Below are 22,751 nucleotides of genomic sequence, written 5' to 3' on the forward strand. Positions count from 1 at the left end.
TTTGATTTTCATATATTCATTTTTTATTTTTAATCTTTTATTTTTTTATATTTTGATTCTTGTGTCCTTAGTTCATTATCATTCATTTTGTCTTTTTTTTTCAGTCTTTTTTTTGTCATTTTATATTTTAGAAATTCTTAATTTTTTTGTGTCAATTTATGGTCAACATATATATATTAAAGGGAAAAAATGACCATAAAAATGGACATAAAAAGGTACATTTATTTGTTTTCTTTATTATTTTAAATTTTTGTTCAATCATTTTTAAAATGTAAATGCTCTGCTGCATTGTAATTAAGGGTCACCCTAAATGTAATTCTGAGTGAAAATAAAGCTTAATTGATTTATTTGATAAGTGCTTACATACCATAAATATGGAATAAATTATTACAAATATGTACTTACATATCATCACTATCATGCAAAAACCTTACTTCTTAAGAGTTAAGAGTACAATGTACACATATTCAAAGGTGATTTTATTTCACCTCATTTTTTGAGCTTTTTTATTGGTCTATTCATAATGAAGGCTTTTGCACTAAAAATGGCAAAAAATGAAAATTTTTGCATGACAGAAATTATATACAGTAAATGTGTGTGTGTGTGCATGTGTGTGTGTGTTTGTGAATGATGGTGTGTGAAATAGAGAATGTCATACCTGAGGAACATCATGTATATGGGGTTGTGAGTCAGGCTGGCTATTAGTGCAGCTATAGAGATTAAGAAGATGACGGGCAGAAGAAGGTGAGGGCAGCTGTTGGCACACGGGCCGGGCCGGGCACTGCCCAACCCAGCTCCCACCGCAACACAGCTGCACTTACTGAAGGACTGTGTGAACAGATAGAGGAGTGCTGTTATAATGACAAGCTTAATTCATGTTTCGCCTTAAATACATACTGTAATTAATAGACAAAAGCCTATTTCAGATGACATAATTGGAAAAAAAAACTGTACTGTAACTGAAAGGAGGCTCTGGTACCCTGTTGGGTCCTCTAGTCTGGATATAAGCAAGAGATTGAGATGGTTGGGTATGGAGGTGTACAGGTTCTGTATGGAATCCTGCTGCTCATTTACCAACAGATGTTGCTACAGCTGGAACTGTAGATCCTGCTCTGCACTCTATTAAATGCTGGATTGGTGATAAATCTGGAGATTGTGCAAGACAAGGAGGTGCTGCAGTCTGGAGGAGACATTCCTGGAAAACCCTTGCTGTGTTTGGGTGAGTATTATACTGCTGAATAATGCCAGTGGCTATGCCTGTGCTTTTAGGATGTCCTGCCCATATCACTGAGCTGTTGGTGTCCCTCGTATCACTACTAGGTGTGACCGACTATGGTATGTTTGCGTCCAGATGAGGGGAGAACTGAAACGCTCACCACAAGGCCTCTATACCTCCACCCTGACCTTCAAGCCTTCAATGAATCCAATATGTTTTTAGTTCCTTGTATCCAGGCTAGAGATGCCCAACGGTTACAGTACAGTTTTCCCGAATAAAACTTCTCCTTTCACTTATTTATTTATTTATTGTAATCACTCATATATATTACCATTACATATTTGCACATATAAAACATTCTATTTTCTGTCAATGATATATATATATATATATATATATATATATATATATATATATATACAGCCAATGTTCAGTCAATAAGAGCATACCACCTAATGTATTTACAAGATGTAATGCTTTAAGCTTTTTTCACTCTGTTTAAAGTGTTTCCTCTGTGTGCATGGCTAATTAGGGATCAATCGGCCTGAGCTATTGATTTCTGTCACCGGCTCGCTGTGCTTTCCTCAGTCCTGCTGACCTTTACAAACTGCAGGACAAGATAAACCACCTTCAACAGAATCTAATCTATAGCCAGAACTTAAAGCCTGGGCCTGTGTCCAAGATGACTAAACGGTCCAAAGTAATGGGACACTCATTCAATCCCTGTTTCTTCTTCCCACTATATTTTGAGATCTTAAAGAATTTGATTGAATTAAGACACTCTGTAACTCATCTTAACTCATGCCCAACTCATCCCAAGAGTATTGGATGAAACACCATCACTCTAGAGTACACAGTTCCACTGTTTCATAGCTCAATGCTGGAGGCATTACACCTCTTTTTAACCCAAGCCTGGCATTAGACATAGAGCCAATAGGTTCATATTTCATGTTAAATCCTATTATATTGGCAGTTCCAGTTCCAGCTCCAGCTTCCAAGCTGTGTGTGCATTTGTACATCAGAATGCAAACTTAAATAAAGTCCACAAATATTGGGACATAAAGCTCTGGAAAAAATAAGAGACCACTTAAAATGATGAGTTTCTTTGGAATATAATCTAGAGGAAGATGGATGATCACAAGCCATCAAACCTAGCTGAATTGCTTTAATTTAAGCACCAGGAGTGGCACAAAGTTACCCAAAAGCAGCGTGTAAGACTGGTGGAGGAGAACATAATGCCAAGATGCATGAAAACTGTGATTAAAAAACAGGGTTATTCCACCAAATATTGATTTCTGATCTCTTAAAACCTTATGAATATGAACTTGTTTTCTTTACATTATTTGAGGTCTGAAAGCTCTGCATCTTTTTGTTTTTTCAGCAATATTTCATTTTCTGCAAATAAATGCTCTAAATTACAATATTTTTATTTGGAATTTGGGAGAAATGTTGTCAGTAGTTTATAGAATAAAACAACAATGTTCATTTTACTCAAACATAAACCTATAAATAGCAAAATCAGAGAAACTGATTCAGAAACTGAAGTCTCTTCTTTTTTTCCAGAGCTCTATAATCTGTTTTTTTTTTATCTGATACTGGTGGGATTTAGGGCAGTACTCACCTGTACTCTGAAGTGGTTTTTAGGGTCCAGGGTGAAGTTGGTACAGCCTGCATGGCAGGGGGAAATGTACTCGATGTTGTTGGCTCCACAGACTGGGTTAAAGGCGCTACTGGGACAGGAACAGTTGGAGTTGCAGGTCTGCAGCGGCCTGTAAGACATCGGAAGAGGAAAAGTAAGATTAAGTGGACTTATAGTGGGCTTTTTGAGCTAAGAGGCTGGGGATGCATTGAAAATATGTATGGATATGGTTCAAATATGTTTGTTTGAATTTTTATGTTTGTGCACTTTTCCTGAAATTGTCCAAAAAACAGAAAACAAAGCTAAACTATAAGAGTGAAGAGCTAGGTATCCTTCTAGAAAGCTTTATGAGCAGAAACAGCGTAAAACACCAGTGTTTGTGTTGGAAAGATGGAGAAGCTTTAGAGCCCAGAAGGACTACAAGACAAATTCTCTCCAAAATCAGTTAGCTCTGCTTCAGCTAAGGTTAACTAATCTTAGCTAGCAAATGTTTGAGTTAGGTAAAGTGATCCAGATTAGTGCAGGCTAACAGCATCATGCTAACACACATCATGCTGATAAAAGTGAACTGTTATCAGGCACAACAGAGGAGCAGATAGATGCGCCACAGCTATTTGCTACCAGGCCAGCAACCAGAGTGACAGAATTATATAGCAGAAACTAAAAGTTTTACTCTATAATGACTTTATAATTTAGCTAGGAAACTCATCTTGGGTTTGTTTGTGTTGGTTCTGTGTCCTCAACCTGGCAACCAGAGTTAGGGGACATATAGACAACTCCATCCAGTGTTTTAAAGTTGGACTGCGGGAGCAGTTTACAAGCTTTCTGTCATTTAGAATATATTGTAGCTTTAACAATAGAACAATCCAAATAAAGATGGAGCAGCAAATGTCTGTAAAGAACTAATTATGTGAGCAGACAGTTCATCAGAGTGATAAGGTGTTTCAGTTAAACTTAGCATAGCAAACACACACAGAAACTCTTCAGTAGATAAATAAAGATGTTCTGCTAATTGTCTCTGTAATTGAGTGAGTGAGTGAGTGAGTGAGTGTTGTGAGTGTGTTCTGGGTTTTATAGTCAGTGCTGAGTGCTGGGTATTCTGGGTAATCTCCAGTGTTTGTAAATCCTCAGGTCTGTAAATAACATTATCCCCTCCACTTCCACTGCAGACTTACGGGTGAGTGTTTGCAGCTGGGTACACACATAAAGCACTCTGCAGAGTGTACAATGGTTTCTGAATACTTCAGGAATCTATAATCTCAATAACTAACCCTACTTTTTATGATCACACACTTATGTGTTGTTCAAACAAGACAATGTTCATCCATACATAACCACTGTCTCAAGTGATAACTTTGAAGACACATATGCTATGCCATGTCCAGCCACGGGGAGAATTAGGGTTAGTGTTAGTGTGAGAGTTAGGGTTAATGAATACAGTGGTACTGACCCATGGTCTCCTTTAGGAGGTGGGTAAACACCAGCTACAGTCTGGGTGGGGCAGCCCATAAAGAACAGTGGGATACAGCAGATCACAGAGAGGGTGAGAAACACGATGGAGAACCGGGGAATGGCTTTAAGTGACAGGCCAGTACGCTTCATAATCACGCCCCCTATCAGCATCCCGATCGCCACAGACGGAAGATTCACCGCACCTGCAGGAGGAGGAGAAACACAGAGATATTAAACAACATTTCAGCCTAATCAGAAATTCAGGAATATTTATTCTTTAGTTTTTTCATTCTTAGTTCTGTTTAATGACATAGAAGCACATGGCATGATTTACTTATGCTTCATATATTTTTTTATGATGGTAGTGATGCAGTGGTGCAGTGATACAGTGGTGTAGTGATGCAGCAGTGATGCACTGATGTGATGCAGCAGTGAAGTGATGCAGTGATGTGGTGATGCAGCAGTAATGCAGTGATGTGATGCAGCAGTGAAGTGGTGCAGTGATGTGGTGATGCAGCAGTGATGCAGTGATGTAGTGATGCAGCAGTGAAGTGATGCAGTGATGTGGTGATGCAGCAGTAATGCAGTGATGTAGTGATGCAGCAGTGAAGTGATGCAGTGATGTGGTGATGCAGCAGTAATGCAGTGATGTGATGCAGCAGTGAAGTGATGCAGTGATGTGGTGATGCAGCAGTGATGCAGTGGTGTGGTGATACAGTGATGTAGTGATGCAGCAGTGAAGTGATGCAGTGATGTGGTGATGCAGCAGTGATGCAGTGGTGTAGTGGTGCAGCAGTGCAGTGATGTGGTGATGCAGCAGTGAAGTGATGCAGTGATGTGGAGATGCAGCAGTGATGCAGTGATGTGGTGATACAGTGATGTAGTGATGCAGCAGTGAAGTGATGCAGTGATGTGGTGATGCAGTGGTGCAGTGACATAGTTATACAGTAATGTAGTGATGAAGTGATGCAGTCATGCAGTGGCAGAATGATGCAGTGATGCAGCAGTACAGTGATGCAGTAATGTAGCGATGCAGTGATGCAGTGGTGCAGTGATATAGTGATGTCATGATGTGGTGATGCAGTATTGCTATGATGTAATGATGCAATAATGCAGTGATGCAGGGATATAGTGATGCAGTAACGAACCAATCAGCAGGCTGCTGTAGGCTGCAGAGGCGCTGTACTGCCGCTCCAGGAACTTGTTGAGGAAGGTGGCGAGTCCGGCGACCACCGAGGAAAAACAGCACTGCGTCAGAACCAGCAGCATGAAGAGCGGACTCATCAACAACTGCACAAACATACGCGGGAACACTGCACAGAACACACACACACACACACACACGATTACAATATTGACAAACATACTTTATTCAAATGTCTGTTCAGCTGTGGAAGAAGAGAGTACCAGTACTAGACTGGCCTGTCTGCAGTCCTAATTTTGAAACATAATCTATAATGTTCACCCTGTACTGTTAGAAAGCGATAAATGCTGTACTAACCTGGAAATCTTAACACATTATTTTTAAAGCAAATGAATCATTTTAACATATCTGTCCTCAGCTTCCTCCCATAGTTTTTGTTTACAGAGCCAAATGTCATTTTAGTGTTTTTTTATGATTTAAACATAGTGTCACTACTGCTGAGTTTAGAAGTTAGATTACTTAATCTTTATAATGAAATATGGATTAAATCTCATAACTAACTCTCGCTGTCTTTTTCTTTTCTAAAGGGAAGTACAAGGATTTTAACTTAACACAACATGGACAAACAAATTCTCACTAATCAATTTAGCAAGGCAATGCTGAACCACATGTTGCAGGCCTATAATGCAAAAATGAATGCATATTATTTTTAACCATTTAAATGCACTGGATGTCTCATTAATATTAGTAAAACTAACAGTGGAAAGAAAGTAAACCTGCTAAGAAGTTGGGGTGTCCCAGTACCTTGACAGTGTACATAAACACACAGAATAAAAAATATGCATGTGTAAACGTATACGTGCAGGTACATACAATACATACTCTACAGCGTAAGTACATACAGTATAGATTCAACAGCAGAGTACAGTGCACTCAGGCCCTGTAAACTCATAATGATCCTGAGCTCGTCAGGTCTTGTAACCATGATACACTGGACAGTTGAAGCCAGTAGAAGACAGACAGCATGACACTTTGGAATCCATCTGATTAAATACTGAACACCACCCTGCTCACATCAAGGCCTTAGTCAGAACTCATCGCCAATCAGCTGCTCTGTTTAAACTGTTTAGAAAGTGTCCCCATGTGTAAAGAGGGAGGGGCTTACTTTTGAGGAAGTCCAGCATGGAGACGTCCGACTTCTTCTGGTCGTTCTTCAGAACTTTGCCCTCAGGACCAATCTCCTGTAAAATCACAGAGATGAATTGAAGTGAGAACTGCAGCGGGACTCGACTCAAAATGAAACACTCAAAATTGCTCTGTGGCTTCAGGCTTTTTTACATTTTTTAAACTAGAAAAACAGCATTCTGGCGAAAATCCACGTAAAATTGCAAAAAACGTCTTTCACAGGAATCAAAACAAGCAGGTTTTAAAGCCAAAACCTCATATTTTCACTTATTTAATCACACTTAGAGCTACAATCATTCTCTTAAACGTTCACAGGACAACATTAACTTGCAGAGTAATGTTTTTAAAAGTTTCAAAATGTTTACTCTGAAGCATTACAGAAATAATGTTATTAGAACATTTCTTACTAGTGCTGTTAATGTTATGGTGTTAAAACACACCATTAACCTGGAAAAAATATATATATTTTTTTATTTTATTTCTAAATTTCTCCCATTTTTCTTCCAATTTTAGCTAGGACAACTCTCTCACCCATTTACCTGCTACTTAGCTGTATATCCCCCGTCACTAGTGATGCGACAACACCAGGAGGGTGAGGACTAGCACATGCCTCCCCCGACACATGTGAAGCCAGCCACCGCCTGTTTTTCTTTTTGAACTGCTTCGGATGCAGCATTGCTGAGAAGCATCACAGTCGCACTCGGAGGAAAGCGCAGCGACTCGGATCAGACACCTTGTGCTGATCGACATCACACTTTGTTTATGATAAAATATGGATTAAATCTCATAAATAACTCTCACTGTCTTATTCCTCCCTATTCGTTTCTAAAAGAAAGTTCAGGCATTTAAACTTTAAAGAGAATACTGTTATAATTAATGTGATACACTTATTTAATTGATTGATTCCACTACTTCTTACACAACCTTTCCAGTTTGAAGTAACTTTCTCACTACTAAAAATACAATAATTCAAATATAATACAATGAATGCCTTGCAGCAGTTTGAAACAAATAATGTAACAAAACTGCATTTTTTTTTTAAATATTCCTACAATAAATGGCAAGTCTATGTGAATTACGTGAGTTCTGATGTTGTGCAGCATTTTAAAGTTCTTAGATCCACAGTGTCACGTTTGTACCGGGGAATACACCATAGAAGACTAATATTACCACCCAGAGTGGACAGTGCAGTAATTGGTAATGATGGTGACCGACAGCATCTGGCTAGACTTGTCCTGTTAAAAATCAGTGCAGCAGACGAATACTAATACTAATAAATGAATACTATTTGTTATATCTCATGATGTTTGTCATGTTAGTGTATATCTAAAGCAGATATACTGTAGATGATATGCGTAACAGCAGTACTCACTGCTTAATTGTTCCACACTTAATCTACTGTATTGAAGTCTGGGGAAAAGCATGTAAAACAATTACCGTATTTTTCGGACTATAAGGCGCACCGTATTATAAGACGCACTATCAAAGAACGCCTATTTTCTGCTATTTTTCCATACATAGGGCGCATCGCATTATAAGGCGCGTTAAGTGACACTAGAAAGGGTGCCTATATCAAAGTGAACAGGGGTGGCGCCATGTTTCCCTTCCCCCACCGGGGGTGGTCGCTTGCCGGTGGAGCGTCTCAGTATACAAAATATAGCTCTTTCAAAGTCAAACGAGTGCTGGACATTAATCTACACAGATTCCTCTCCTGAAAACTGTTTATTTGGGTGAGTAACGTGCTTCAGTTTATTTACAGTAAGCTTAGATTTCCAGATGTCCACTAAGGCTTGCTGCACCAGCGTTAGCATAGCTATCCGCTAGCACGCTAGCTAGTCACCTAAACTAGTAAAGTTAACCCAAACTTAAACGACAGCGTTACACTGAGTAATCCTGCGTGTTCTGGTAAGACAGTGAGATATTAGCTAGCGATTCGTCCCCCGTAGCTTGTTTTAACACGGTAAACAAGCAGATTACAGGCTGATAAAACTCACCTCTGAGAGAGTTAGCGCTTAGCATCTAGCTAATGCTAGCCAGGCAAAGCAGCACAGACTTACAGGCCGATAACTCACCTCTGAACGGTGAACGCTTAGCGATTAGCATCTAACTCTAATAATACTGCTCCAGCAGTATTAAAAGTGCTAAATTTAGAAAATACTGATCTCTGAACAGTGAAAAAGCTAGCTAGCTAAGCGGTTAGCATCTAGCTAATGCTATTTATTGCTGCTCCAGCCTCGGAGCGGCACGGCTCTGCACGGACTGTGTGTTTACTGCTCCTTACACCTGACGGGTAAAATTTAGATAATACTGATCTCTGAACAGTGAATAAGCTAGCTAATGCTATTTGCTGCTCCAGCCTCGGAGCTGCACGGCTCTGGACTCTGTATAGCACTGAAACTCTGTATAACGCTGCACGGAGTGTGTGTTTACTGCTCCTTACAACCTGACGAGTAAAATTTAGATAATACTGATCTCAGTGAATAAGCTAGCTAGCTTAGCGGTTAGCATCTAGCTAATGCTATTGCTGCTCAGCCTCGGAGCTGCACGGCTCTGGACTCTGTATAGCACTGAAACTCTCTATAACGCTGCACGGAGTGTGTGTTTACTGCTCCTTACAACCTGACGAGTAAAATCCATACAAAAGGCGCACCGTATTATAAGACGCACTTTCAATTTTTGTGAAAATTAAAAGTTTTTAAGTGCGCCTTATAGTCCGAAAAATACGGTACAAATTCTATTCTTATTCTACAGAAAAGGGCTGTAAGAATTATCACCAGAAAACATTACAGTCATCCATCAAATACATTGTTTTATCAGTTGAAATTATTGAAATTCTATGATTTAGTTGACTTTTATATTATTATTTATATTATTATTTATGTATAAGGCTCATAAAAATATATTAAGTTACAAACATCCAATTAAATTTCGTGAAGAGAAAAAGTTCTTAAAGTTCTTAAAGTTCTTAAAGTATAAAAAAAATGAAATAGTATAATGTGTAACTATATAAATTGTTTGAGAAGGATTTGATGGTTTTGTCTATTTTTTTTTTTTTTTTTTTTTTTCCGAAATTTACTACTGTTCTTAATTATTTTTGAGATAAAAGGGGCAGATATTAAAAGATTTTTTTCTTCTTTCTGCTGCCTTTCATTTTATTTGTGATTTGTATATATTTTTTTCTTCTGTAAAACTGTATTTTGTTTATAATGGATAATGAATAAATCTTCTAAACTAAACTCACGTTCTCTACATGCATGGCTTTCGGGAAGAAGAAGTAGGGGATGGAGGTGAGAGCCAGCCCCCCAGCAGAGATCAGCAGCCCCATCCACCACGCTCCAACCCAGCGGGGGTCATTCGGGGTCAGCTCCTGAGCTCCCACTGGAAAACAAGAGGAGAGCGAATGGGCAGATTAAGAATTAATAATGAAAATACTTTTCATAGATTATGAACTTATTTCAGAATATATTTATTAAATCAGTCTGCACAGTGAATAAGACCTCCACCCCCTGAGCCTCAGTCTGCACATGCTGTCCCTGAGCTGATATACCTGATACACCTGAGACCTGCTGACGTGCAAACTTCCAGCCGTGCAGCATTTCCCAGCAGCTCAGCATTCTTACAGATAATTACAGCTAATTAGAGGCTGATCATGTGACCCCCAGAAGAATGTTTTGATCAGCCGCTACATCACTGTGTGTAAGAGTGGACAGAGTGACCCAAGAGAATACAACTCACATTATAGCATTAGAGTTTACAGCCTTTCCACACATCTAATTCTTAATCCGTAGGGTTTAATATGATGTGGGCCCTATCAAAAGTGTACAATTAGTGTCAGGACTGTCCAAAGTCTCTTGGTATGCTGAGGCATTAGGAATTACTTTCCCTGGAACTAATGATCCCCCCTCCACCAAACTTTACACTTAGCACAATGCAAGCATACAAGTACCATTCTCTTGGGAACCTGCCAAACCTAGAGTCATCTATCAAATTAGACTTCAGACTCAAGTGGTGGTGTGTTTAACACCACTGCATTCGAAGCTTTGCATCCGGAGTTTGGTGATGTGAGGCTTGGATGGAGCTGCTCGGCTATGGAAACTCTCCATTCCATAAGCTTTCTAAGATCTACTGTTCTTGATCTAATCTGAAGCTACATGAAGTTTGGAGGTGTGTAGTGATGTAGTGACTCTGCAGAAAGTTTGTGAACTCTTCCACTCTCTCCCACTGTGTTATAATATCACTGACAGTTGGCTGTGGAATATTTAGTAGTGAGATTTCACGACTGGACTTGTTGCACAGGTGCTGCATCCTATCACAGCACCACGCTGGAGTTCACTAAGATCCTGAGGGTGACCTATTCTTTTACAAATGTTTGTAGAACATTTGATTTAACATTTGACCATTTGATAATATAAAAAAAAAAACATACCTGCATCGGCTCTGTCAATATCCACATAAATCCGCAGCACCACAGAACCCATTAGGTATCCGAAAGCGGGTCCGAACACAGACACAGAAAACAAAATAGCTGAGGGAAAAAAACGCACCTGTAAACACACAACAACAAAACAACAAAAAACAAAACTGCACCAATAAAAATGGAACACCATAAAAACACCATTAGTAGATATAGTTACCAATGTAGAGAGGGGAGTTTCCAGGTCCAGCAAAGTCGTCCACATATGAGATCCCAAAGGGTTGGATTGGGACGGAGCCGATACCGAACAGCAGCTGGGCGGTGGCCATCAGCACCCACAGCTTAGTGTTATCCACCAGCATGTGGCTGTCCTGCTGACCACACGTCGTTCTGTTCACATGCAGAGTCGAACTGTAACACATGTCGTGTGTTTTCGCTGCAGCACAGAGAAAAAACACAAACACACATGCACATTAGTTAGTGTATATACTATATATATAAATATATATATATATATATATACATTTTTTTTTTTTTCGTCTTCAACATGAAGGTTTCCAAGGTTTTCAGTGATTAATTGTGGCATTTTGGTACAAGTATATGAAGTAATATGGTTGTGTATTGCAAGAATTTGCATACAGGGCTTACGATCTTTAGCGATACCTTAGCGCAAAGCTATATATTGTGTTTGTTATTAAGAAAAACTCTTATCATACAAAAAACACACTTTCATATTTAAGAAAATCTGAACAAAATAAAGATTTATTTTTATCCAGCCAGAACAGTGGGATCTATTGACAGATTACAACACTGTCTGCCATAAGTCTTTACATGCAAACATCAGTGCAATGTTGTAATACAATGAGACAAAAAAATCTATATTTTTCTACACCCCTACAAAGCACCATAGAAATAACCATCTAGCACCCATCTAGCAACATCATACTAACCATTTAGGATACCACAGCAACCAATTTGGGTCCCATAGCAACTACCTAGCAGTACCACATCACCCATCTAGCTATTACCTGGGATACTATAGCAACCACTTAGGAACACCACAGGAACCAACTTGGTTAACATAGCAACTACCTAGCAGTGCCTCATTACCTATCTTGCAACTACCTAGTAACCACTTAGCAATGCATTAGTAACCAACCATCTCAAATTTTTGGGATATCGTAGCATCCACCTGAAATAACACAGTAAAAATGTATCAACCACTTAGCAACACCATAGCAACCAGCTGAGAACACAATAAAACCCACCTGGCACAACTGCCTGGAAGTGCCTGGAACCACTTTAGCTTTGTCACTATCCTGGTTTACCCTCAGAAAACACACATTTATACTAATTTAAAATTGATTGACTGACTGAACTGGAGGGTTAATGAGCCGCGTAAGTGATCTGACATATTTTCTGACCTGTGACTAATATAAATATACTCCAGAGCAGAGCCAGAGCAGAGCCTCCAGAACAGGGCCATAGAGCCAGAGAGTGTGAGGGGAAAGGGGGAGGAAGATGCTAAATGAAATACCAGGAAGATAATTCTAATCTACCCCACGTTCCTCCAGTGTGCCAGACTCATGTACTAGTTTGGACACAACACCCGCAGGCTACGAACACTCCACTTCCCACAGCAATCTATCATCTCTGCTCTATCTGTGGGTATCGCCGCTGTACCGTACCCCGCCTCGCCTCCGCTGTACCAGACGCTGTCTGTCTGCTTTTTATGATGTTTTTCATATTTCTGTCTGATTAATGTTCTTCTCATTTGTTCTTCAGTCTGTTCCTAAATCCTCCTGAATCTCCTGTGGAGAGCAGAAGTCCTGGAGCAGCTTCCTGTCCCGCTATTGTACAGTGTTGGTCTTAAGGCGCTGTCCTGTTTACAGTGATTTTTATCACCATTTGCTGTTATTTTAAACCCCCGCTGTGTTATGTCTGATTCTCTTTAAACAGAACACTTTGAGTCTGTTTGAAGCAAATTGATGTTTTGGTTTTCAGGGGTTAGGGACCTGGCAGCTGCTCTGTGTACACAGTGAACAAAACAATATTAAACACACCCACCCACATGCACTCTAATACATCCTTATCCATAATAATACATACAGTATCTCCTTAAAGTGAGTACACTCCTCACGTTTCTGCAAATATTTTATTATTTCAGATGGTGTCCATCAGATTTTTGACATGATAGCGATCCCAATCACAAGAAAAATATCACAATACAATACGATCCATATGTTGTGTATAAAATATGATGAGATACGATGAGACAAAATATTAATACTTTCTTACACCCTTACAAAGCACTATAGAAATCATGTTGCCACCATCTAGCACCCATCTAGCACCCACTTAACAAACTTGGTTACTACAGCCATCTACACCCATCTAGCAGTCATCTGGGATACGATAGCAACCACTTAGGAACACCACAGCAACCAACTTGGTTAACATAACTACTACCTAGCTGTGTCACATCACCGCAAGCAATTTCCTAGGATACTATAGCAACCACTTAACAACCGCAAACAAAATATCACAATAAAATATGATATAAAATATGATGCATTATGATGAGATAAAATAACATTATCATTATATGTAACAGAAATCATGTTACAATCATCTAGCACCCACTTGGCAACATCATACTAACCACTTGGACACCATAGCAATCACCTAGCAGTCCCGCATCACCCATCTAGCAATCACCTGGGATACCATAGCAACCACTTAGGAACACCACAGCAACTAACTTGGGTAACATACCAACTACCTAGTAACCACTTAATTATGAAGCCATTGCAACCATCTGGGATACCGCACCATCCACATTGAATAACACAGCAACAACTCACAGCAGTTTTCCAACACAATAACAACCCTAATCAAACCTCCAAGATGACAGCTGAGGAAGTTAAAGGTAAAGATGATGGACTGGCCAGGAATGTCTCCAGACCTAAACCCAATTGAGCACCTGTGGGGCATCCTCAAGTGAAACGTAGAGAAGTGAAGTGTCTAACATCCACCAACCCTGTAATATCATCATGGAGAGGATTCCAGTAGCAAACTTTGCAGATCATGTGAATTTCATGCCCAAGAGGGTTGAGGCATCGCTAGATAAAAAAAAAAAAATGGGGGTAACACAATTTGGACATGTTGACTGTGACGTAAAGTTTGTGAGGTGCAATTCAACAGCATGGGACATTCCTGAGACTGAATCGATCTTTAGGGGTTCCTATTGTTGCAGGAATGTGAGGTATTGAGATGGGTGGAGCTTGAAAAGATCTTAGAAAAAAAGAAAAAAAAAAGCTCTGTCTGATACTTTTGGATGTGAGCTCTCTCTAGACAGTAGAGACAGTTACTCCAACAAAAGCAGGACAAACTCTTTTTAATACACTTGGTTTTAGAAAGACTACGAATTAACTGGTGTCCCAATACTTCTGTGTATATCACCATAATCACACCACCATGGTGCAGACTGTTGTACTGAAGTAGGTCTTTACCTTTCAGGACAGTGTCGTAGGTGTAGGGCTGAGACAGGAAGTGAGGTAGTGCCAGGATCATAGCACTGATGGCCATCAGTAGCCCACCAAAGCCGATGACCCGAGGGCGATGGACACGGCTGCCCAGGTAACTAACAAACACAATCAGCACTGCGTTCCCAACCTATACAGAGTAAACAAAAGTAATTACAATTAAACAACATACTAATAATTTAGTATTTCTATACTACTACTAATTATAATTGCATTACAATAAGTACATTAATAATTAAATTAATAATAATACATTCATTGACAAAATAAATAAATGCTCAATTGGTGATAAATCTGGTGACCGAGAAGGCCAAGGAAGTGTTTAATCAGGTGGCGACATTACTGGAAAACCTTTGTTTTGGCATTTGGGAATCCAGTCACAAGAATCAACACATATGCTGATAGTGTCCCTGTTGTTGTAAGCGATGCTCCCAGATCATTAATCATGCCAGCAGTTTGGGCAGTGTGTTGCCCCACAGCAAAGGCCTCCATGCTTGAAATTGTCAGATGTCAGACAAAACATGGATTTGTGGATAAAGAAAACCGGATTTGAATCTGTAACAGTCCAGATTTCTTATTCACAAAAAAAAACACTTAAACAAAGGCAATGATGGCTAGCTGATGAATGGTCTAGATAATGAAAAATAGTCAAAAGGTCTATCTTCCTTCTCTTAGTCCAAAGATGCACCTTCCCTCGAAGTCTGTCAACTGGGCAAAATGTGTAGCAGTCAAAGATCTCTCACTAAGAGGTACACTTTCCAAAAGTAATTTTTTTTTGTTAGGACAGTGGGGGAAGCTCTTTTATGTCCTCTTGTGGAAAGACCTAAGACCCTATCGTGCATCCTGCACAAGATGTGTTGTGATGCTCATTCCTACCTTACACTCCAACATCAGTCTGTTTTCACGCTTTGTGTCCACGTTGTTAAAATAGTGTCAGAGTTTAGGAATTAATCTACACTGATGGGTGTGGTGGTCTGGAAGTGAGGTGTGTTCAGGTAAATTTCTGTTGTGTTTCTATCTTGACAGGGGAAATACTGGTGCACCACTGACTGATTAAAACCCTGACAACAGGCAACACTCAGCCAAACAATCCTATCTTGCATACTGAGCACTGTGCGCCTTCAGCTCGAGTAAAATCCCGCCCTTAAATGAGCTGCTGACGTACCTTCGCAGCGTGAATGTGCAGGTCAGTATCCTCTGCTGAGACACAAAAATGGGCTGCGCTGTTAAGATACCAACATGCCAAAGCCCCTAAAAGGGAATTACGACTGGCACATTGAACGGTTTATTTCACGTTACGCCCAAAAGACAGCCATGATTAACTAAGAGAATTAGTACATGCCTTTTGTGCTATGGGCATATTTTTTGCTATGTTAGAACGGTAAAATAGGTGTCTAATCAGACCACACCTGTAATCACTTAATGTATCTGCTATAACTGAGACATATCTGCAGCGTTATTATTACCTTTTTTGTAAATGAGTGTAACACTTTCAAGTACAATTACACAAGCATTTTCCACCTCTATGATTAATAAGCCTGTCAGGTCAGGTAATGACTCTAAGCTTGCTCCTAAAGGTTGCTTAAAGGAAATTTGCACCACTTCTTAAAATAATAAAATTCCTGTGTTATTTCACGTTCAGGTGGGGGCTTCTTATGCTACGTGACTCACTGCTATGACAAATGTTCTCAGCACAGCTTCTTTAGGCTCTGCTGATTATGAAATCTCAGCACTTCCTCTTACAGCCTATGTGACGCTGTCAGGCTGGGGCGTTTTGTAACGTATCTGTGGTGTCAGAAACTGTGTGTGAAAGGCTGCTAGAGTCACAGTGGTAATACTGTTACTCATAAACCAGCGAACGGCGATGCCAATGGAAAAGTGAAACCAAAAGCACTGTACCCAGACTGCTGACGATAACAGATTATCAGAAACAAACGTTTCACTCCACTAAGGGGGTTTTACAGTTGAAACCTAGAAAAAGTTCAAACCAAGGTTGATGTGTTTGGTACATTGTATTCTGTAAATTTGGTTTTGGTTTTACACTGCAGTTTAGCGAAAAAACGCACTAAAAAAAAAGTTAAAACTAAACTTTACTACAGTCTGTCATCATCACCTATGTGGGCAGAGTTTCCCTATGTGTGATGCTGATTGGCATGCGTTGAAAGGTGTCATATGACAAGTTAGCTTTTAAGGTATTGTGGTATTTCAGGTATCCTTTGAGTGAAGGTGCATCCTGCAGCAGAATGAGTGTAACATGTTACCCTGGATTCCTTTTATATATATTATAAATAAGGGATAATCTACAGTTACAGTAGATACAGGAATCACCAGTGTAATCTGTTTTATACATACTACTGGGGATTTTGGTACAATACTGCTTCTTTTTCTTCTTCAATTGTTAAATGCGTGATGGTAGATAGCCTGATTCAACTTCCTGTACATGGTCCTGTAAAAGTCTGAATCATCTAAGAAAAACCCTGCAGATTAGCCTGAAAACCTGATTCATTTGATCCATGATTTTGGTTGGTGTGGCACAGTGGATAACACAACTACTTGCTAGTGAGCTCCCACATCATGTGAGAGACTAGGGTTCAAAGCGTGGTCGTGGTGACTACCACCTTTAAGAGCCCTTGGGCAAGACTCCTAACACTACACTGGCTCACCTTTGTAATAGAAATAACCGTGTAAGTCACTTGGGATAAAAGTGTCAGCTAAATGCTTAAAAATGTAAAAATGTAAATGTAAAATGATCCAGAGTGAAACCATCTCTTCTTTTTGGATAAAAAAATTGGTCCTTTGGTTCAAACTGTAGTTTGTTTTTTGGTCTGAAGGTCTGGACCAAACAAGGTAGGTGTAAAAGCAACCTAATCTTCACAATTTTGAACTGGAAGAGTTTTTTTTAGGTCTGCAGTTGAGGCAGCTTCCCAAATCCCCCTAAAATTTGGCTCTGTAGAGTGATGTTAGTGGAGGATTCTGCACCTCATGGAGGGAAGAGATGGTTCCTGAGGACAGGCTGTCAAGGCCATAGCGTCTCTCGATGGTGGTGATGGTGCTCTTGAAGTAGGAGCTGTAGAGCAGCTGGGTGAGCTGTAGAAGACCCTGACAGAGGACAAAGAGCTGCAAGAGAAGAAAGAGTAGGTCAGACTAGAGCCACAGTACCAACATCACAATATGTCTACATGCCAACCTGATGACTATATTACAACATGCACAGAATCAAACAGCACAAATGCATTGCTTCTGCAATCAAAGGTATTAAAGAGTTTACTGTGCATCGTTCAGGAGGCCTTTTCAGCACACACGCCACAAATAGAGTCGATTGAGGTATGTTAAAGCACATTTGGAGAAGCCAGCTTAATTTTGAAAAAAGGTGCTTATTTGGAGGATGGTATGCATGGAGTAAAAAGAACACAGCATTCCAAGACTAACACTTGCTACCCACAGTACATTTGGTGGTGGTCCCATCATGCTGTGGAGCTGTGTGATCAGTGCAAGTACTGGGAATCTTCAAGAATAAGTGAGAAAATTGAAGGGCTGGACACTTCAACAAGACCAAGACTCTAAACACGGTTTAAAATCTACTAAGGAATTCATGCAGAGGAAGAAGTACAACATTCTGGAATGATCATCTCAGTCCCAGACCTGAATATTATTCCCGTCTATCAGACCTCACTCCGCACAAGCGTTCAGCATGCTAGTGATTTTAGTCTTGTATGTGGAACAAATGGTTTAGAAAATATTCAATATGGGGAAGCCTGGGAACAATCTCTGTAGAATACTGAGTAAATTCTACCACACTTTTGAACCCTCAACTCCAATAGGAGAACAGAGAACAAATGTTACACAGAATCACTTCCTCCATTCCACTACACAACTGGAATGCTTCTCAAAAACTTCCCGTCTTCTAAACTTCTCCATGACTAAAACAGTGGGCTAGAAGACCAGCACAGCACTTTATTCACAAGGTGAACTAAAAGTTCATTTAATGGAAGGTTGGGGTTACTGGAATCCCTGTCACAAATCTTGCAGATAAGTAGCTTTTTGAACTTTAGAATCTGATGACACAAATGGGTCCTGGTTTGGAGAACCATTAACATGCCTGTGTGGGACTTGTATGACCCATAGCGTACTTCATGCAAAGCTGCTAAAATAAATGTTATAAACTTGGCTCGCGGCACATTTCATACCATAACACATATCCAAGCTGTATTCTAAGCATTGCTGTAGAGACAGCTAAGTTGTCCTGTGTCGTGATGGCAGCAAACCTATCCTGTTTATAGTTGTTAACATTTGCCTTCTATCGTGTTTTTTTGAAGAGCATTGTTCGAATCTCTGCATGAATTATGTTTCAAACCTATGAGTAGTTCAGCTGGGACCCAGAAAGCTTTGACATTAGGATCCATGTTTGCCCCACATATGGATTCCCACCAGGACTACTGATGACACCAGGAATGAATAACCATGGGTCAAATCTAGATGGTACACTGCACACGGTGCCTAGATTGGAAACAACTTTGTCATCACCTGAGTTTTCAACAATTAACATGCCGGTGTTTAGCTTGTAAGACCTGTAACATACTTTATGCAAGGATGTGAAGCATGATTTGAGATTCACAGACTGTCCTGATGCATTTCTTCATGCAATTGTACCATTGTACCATCAATGTGCATTTTTCAAGTCTACTGTCATTGCGGCATTTGTGTGCCACATATGGCTGTTTTACAAGTTCAGCTATGAGACCAGAATGTGTTAAACAAGGGACCCATATGTGTTGAACACTGCAAATGAGGCAATAGCTTCATTTTCTTTCAAATTTCAACGACACAACTGGGTCCAAGTTTGGAGAGTGGGATAACATGTCCATGTAGAGCCTGTTTGTTTAGTCCAACTTAGACCAAGACATTTTTTAGGTTCAGCATTGGCTTAAAGATGACCTTTAGGAACCAGGAGCCTCCAACTAGGTTGTACACTGCACATGGACCTAGATATGGACCCCTGTGCATTTAAGTTGGGTTATAACAATGAGCCATATTTGGAAAACCCAACTGGTTGGTCGTGGTACCAATGCATGTATTGTACAAGCCCATGCCCTCTTGGAACCGACCTGGAGTCCACCTAACCCACATTCCAACCATGGGAATCCCATCTTCATTTAGACTCCAAAGACACAACTGGGTCCAAGTTTTTCAAATGAGATAACATGCCCAAGTAAAGGGTAGCCCAACTTGGATTCCAAATAGATTGCCCCATCTGGGTTGTTCATTCTTATGGGAACCTTGTAAAGTTAAGTCCAAGTTAGTCCTACTGTACAAACCCAACAGAGACCCATGTGAGCATGTTGGCTTGGTAATAATATTCAGGCCCCTCAGACTCCACGGGCTACTGGAGAAATACACTGATAACACAGAGAAAACTCCTTGTGTTATCAGATAAGTGGAAAAGTTGAGCAAGTGCACAGAAGAGTAGGGAGTATCATAGAAGCATAGGCCCCACCCAGCACACCGAGAGTTAACTCCCACTGTTAGATCAACACTCAGCAGTCAGTCAGAATTAAACTGTGCAGGCAGAGCTCAGTGATCGCTTTGTTTGCTTTGAGGCTTACAAAAGTTTGTTCATCGTCTCCTCTTTACCCTCTCTGGAGGCCATGAGCCAGAGATGCACACAGATCAAAGCTCAAAATTTGGAACATTTCCCAGAAACCTCAGCAAGTGAGAGAGGGAGAAAAAATAGAAAATGAGGAGAAATATATAGAGAAAAAATATATTGAGAGAGATGCTGCTTTCTGTGATTCTTGCTTTTTCCCAAGACAATAATATTCAGTCAACCATCTTTCCATTTGCAAATAAAAGAGGACACAGGACACTTGGGTGTCTGATATGTTAGGGCTTTGTAACTGGGGTGTCAGGTTCAAGTAGGCTTAAGTCCCCTGCTAAAAATTTGGGTCAAGGGCAGGTTTTGCTGGAAGTTGGTTTAGAATGTTCTAAGCTGTTTTTGATGGTCAACCCAGCTAACGTTAGTGCAAAGAAATATATAAGAACATTAAGCAAAAAATCCAAAAGGTTCCAGGAAGGTTAGCCTGTTTTGGTACAGAATTAATGTCCCAGGAACATTCTAAAAATGTTTAACATGATAATGGTTAGCAGCACAACATTATTAAAATGTTTCTTAATTGATGTTCCCAGCTTGAGGAGTACTAACATAATGAAAACTTTAAAAGTAATAAAAAAAGTTTCCCAAAACTAAAGATTCTAAATTAATACAAGTGATATTGCAGCAAAATTATAGAAAGTTTAAAACATCAAATAAAAACCTTCTAAATGTTTTCCATAAAACAAAATCGAAAGCTGGAAAAGTACCTGAAAAGTGAAAATAACCTATACTGGTAAGTTTAACTGACTCTTGACCAGCATAATGTATTCTGGTCATGATTCTGGTCATGCTTAGTCATGCTGGTGAACTAGCATGGTCAAGCTTGGTCATACTGGTTGTCTCTTGGTGAGATTATTATCTTGGTGAAATTAACCTAGATTAACCCTCTTGGTGACCAAAAGGGGACATGCCCAGTCAAAGGAGGACACACAGGCGCCCTACTGATACAAAAGGGCTGAAAGTAGCTGATCATTTTGTAGAGGAATGCAGCAGTATGAGGCAATCTGATGGGACATGTCGAGATTCAGGCTTTCGGGATTTTCTACCCAAACACAAACCTAGATCCCTCTCTTTCACTACCCCCCCAGTTGCCAGCCAAGGCTAGGCGGGCACTAAGCTTTCCACCAGATCCTGGAACAGCTAAGGCACCATTAAAGCTTGGCTTTATGGTTTGTTAGCGCGCACAATGGCCGCTTTTACACAGTCGCAAACATTTCTGCCCTTGTTTTGCAGTGAGGGCTCTTTAATTATCGAGCTGTTTGGATAGGCAGGCAGCACTCGCCCTGCTTCAAAAAATGCTTTTGTGCCTCTTTGTTAGCCGTTTGAATGGCAGCTCTATGTCTCTGAACTGCAGCAGAGGCCTCAATTCGATTCAGCCTTTTACTAAAACCGGCATGTACACACAGTACAGTAAGCAGGGGGATGTTCTTTATTTAGTCTGGCTGCACAAGAGCAAGTCTGGATCCTTTCAAATGCAGCATTGTGGGGTGAAGCTTTGAGCAGAAATGGCTCAGCTCATGTTTATGAGACTCCCTAAGACTCCCGGACAGGCCAACACTAGCACTACTGGCAGTCCATCTTCTGGGACACATTATAACTTGGTGACATAATTAAAAGATAATGGTGGCAAATGCAAAATCCTGGGGAGGATTTTTACTTCCCAGACCGGAATTCATTGTGACCATATGTGCCAAGCATGCCTGTGCATGTGCAGAGCAAACTGGCCAGAGGATGCAGATCGGGTCAAATGAGGGAGCCGACCAAGGAAACCACTTGTGCTCTGCTATAAGATGACAGAAGAAGGCACATGTTAACCAGTCCTCTTTACTACTAAGGGTAGAGGGGTGGAGTTTAGCTGCATCAACAATCCAGGGGAGGATTTTTACTACTGGACCTGGATTTCTCAGAAGAAGGTGCATTGTGAACATAAATCACTGTGACTACCAATTCACATTCTTTGCACAGTGGAATTTAGCCAAGCGATGTGGATCAGGTCAACTGATGAAAACCTCAATTACCCCTCACAGTTTGTACTGAGGCCAATCAAGGGAGCCAATCAAGGGAGCCCACTTTGTGCTCCTCACCAAGGCAAAATGAGGGAGAGCTCTAAACCAGGGCCTAACGAGGGATCCACGACCTCACCTCACACTGTGTATCTATGCAAACTGAGGGGAACAATCACAATCACAGCTTGCACTCTGCATGGGGGTAGACCAATTGAGCTGTGATCAACAATCGCTATTTGTACTAATGCCAATCGAGAGAGCCATGCTTACAGCTTGTACTCTAAATCAGGGCTGACCAAGGGAGTCGCAATCATGGTTCATACTCTGTCAAAACATACTAGAAGGTGCATCATGATCAGACCTCATTACTACTGAGGGTGGAGGAATGAAGCTTGGCTACAACAAAGCTGGCCAGGCAGTTGGAACAAAATCTGGTGGAGGATTATTTACTTTCTGGGCCTGGGTTTGCCTTCTATGTCAAATGATGCAGGAAGGAGGTC

The 22,751-nt window shown here is 40.3% G+C and overlaps 1 protein-coding gene across 1 annotated transcript in view; it reads right to left on the reverse strand.

Moving 5' to 3' along the window:
* Positions 1-22,751, reverse strand: part of slco2a1 (solute carrier organic anion transporter family, member 2A1) — a 42,426-nt gene that overhangs the window by 4,407 nt on the left and 15,268 nt on the right. The window contains exons 2-11 of the mRNA XM_022675472.2: positions 17,575-17,712; positions 14,563-14,725; positions 11,271-11,486; positions 11,063-11,161; positions 9,878-10,014; positions 6,617-6,692; positions 5,456-5,620; positions 4,306-4,510; positions 2,838-2,985; positions 659-828 (exon numbers count right to left, since the gene is read on the reverse strand). Coding sequence (XP_022531193.2) covers positions 659-828; positions 2,838-2,985; positions 4,306-4,510; positions 5,456-5,620; positions 6,617-6,692; positions 9,878-10,014; positions 11,063-11,161; positions 11,271-11,486; positions 14,563-14,725; positions 17,575-17,712 — 1,517 coding nt within the window. The remainder of the gene's footprint in view (positions 1-658; positions 829-2,837; positions 2,986-4,305; positions 4,511-5,455; positions 5,621-6,616; positions 6,693-9,877; positions 10,015-11,062; positions 11,162-11,270; positions 11,487-14,562; positions 14,726-17,574; positions 17,713-22,751) is intronic.

This window comes from Astyanax mexicanus, chromosome 5 (assembly GCF_023375975.1).
Source record: "Astyanax mexicanus isolate ESR-SI-001 chromosome 5, AstMex3_surface, whole genome shotgun sequence".
In the NCBI taxonomy this organism is placed as follows: domain Eukaryota; kingdom Metazoa; phylum Chordata; class Actinopteri; order Characiformes; family Acestrorhamphidae; genus Astyanax; species Astyanax mexicanus.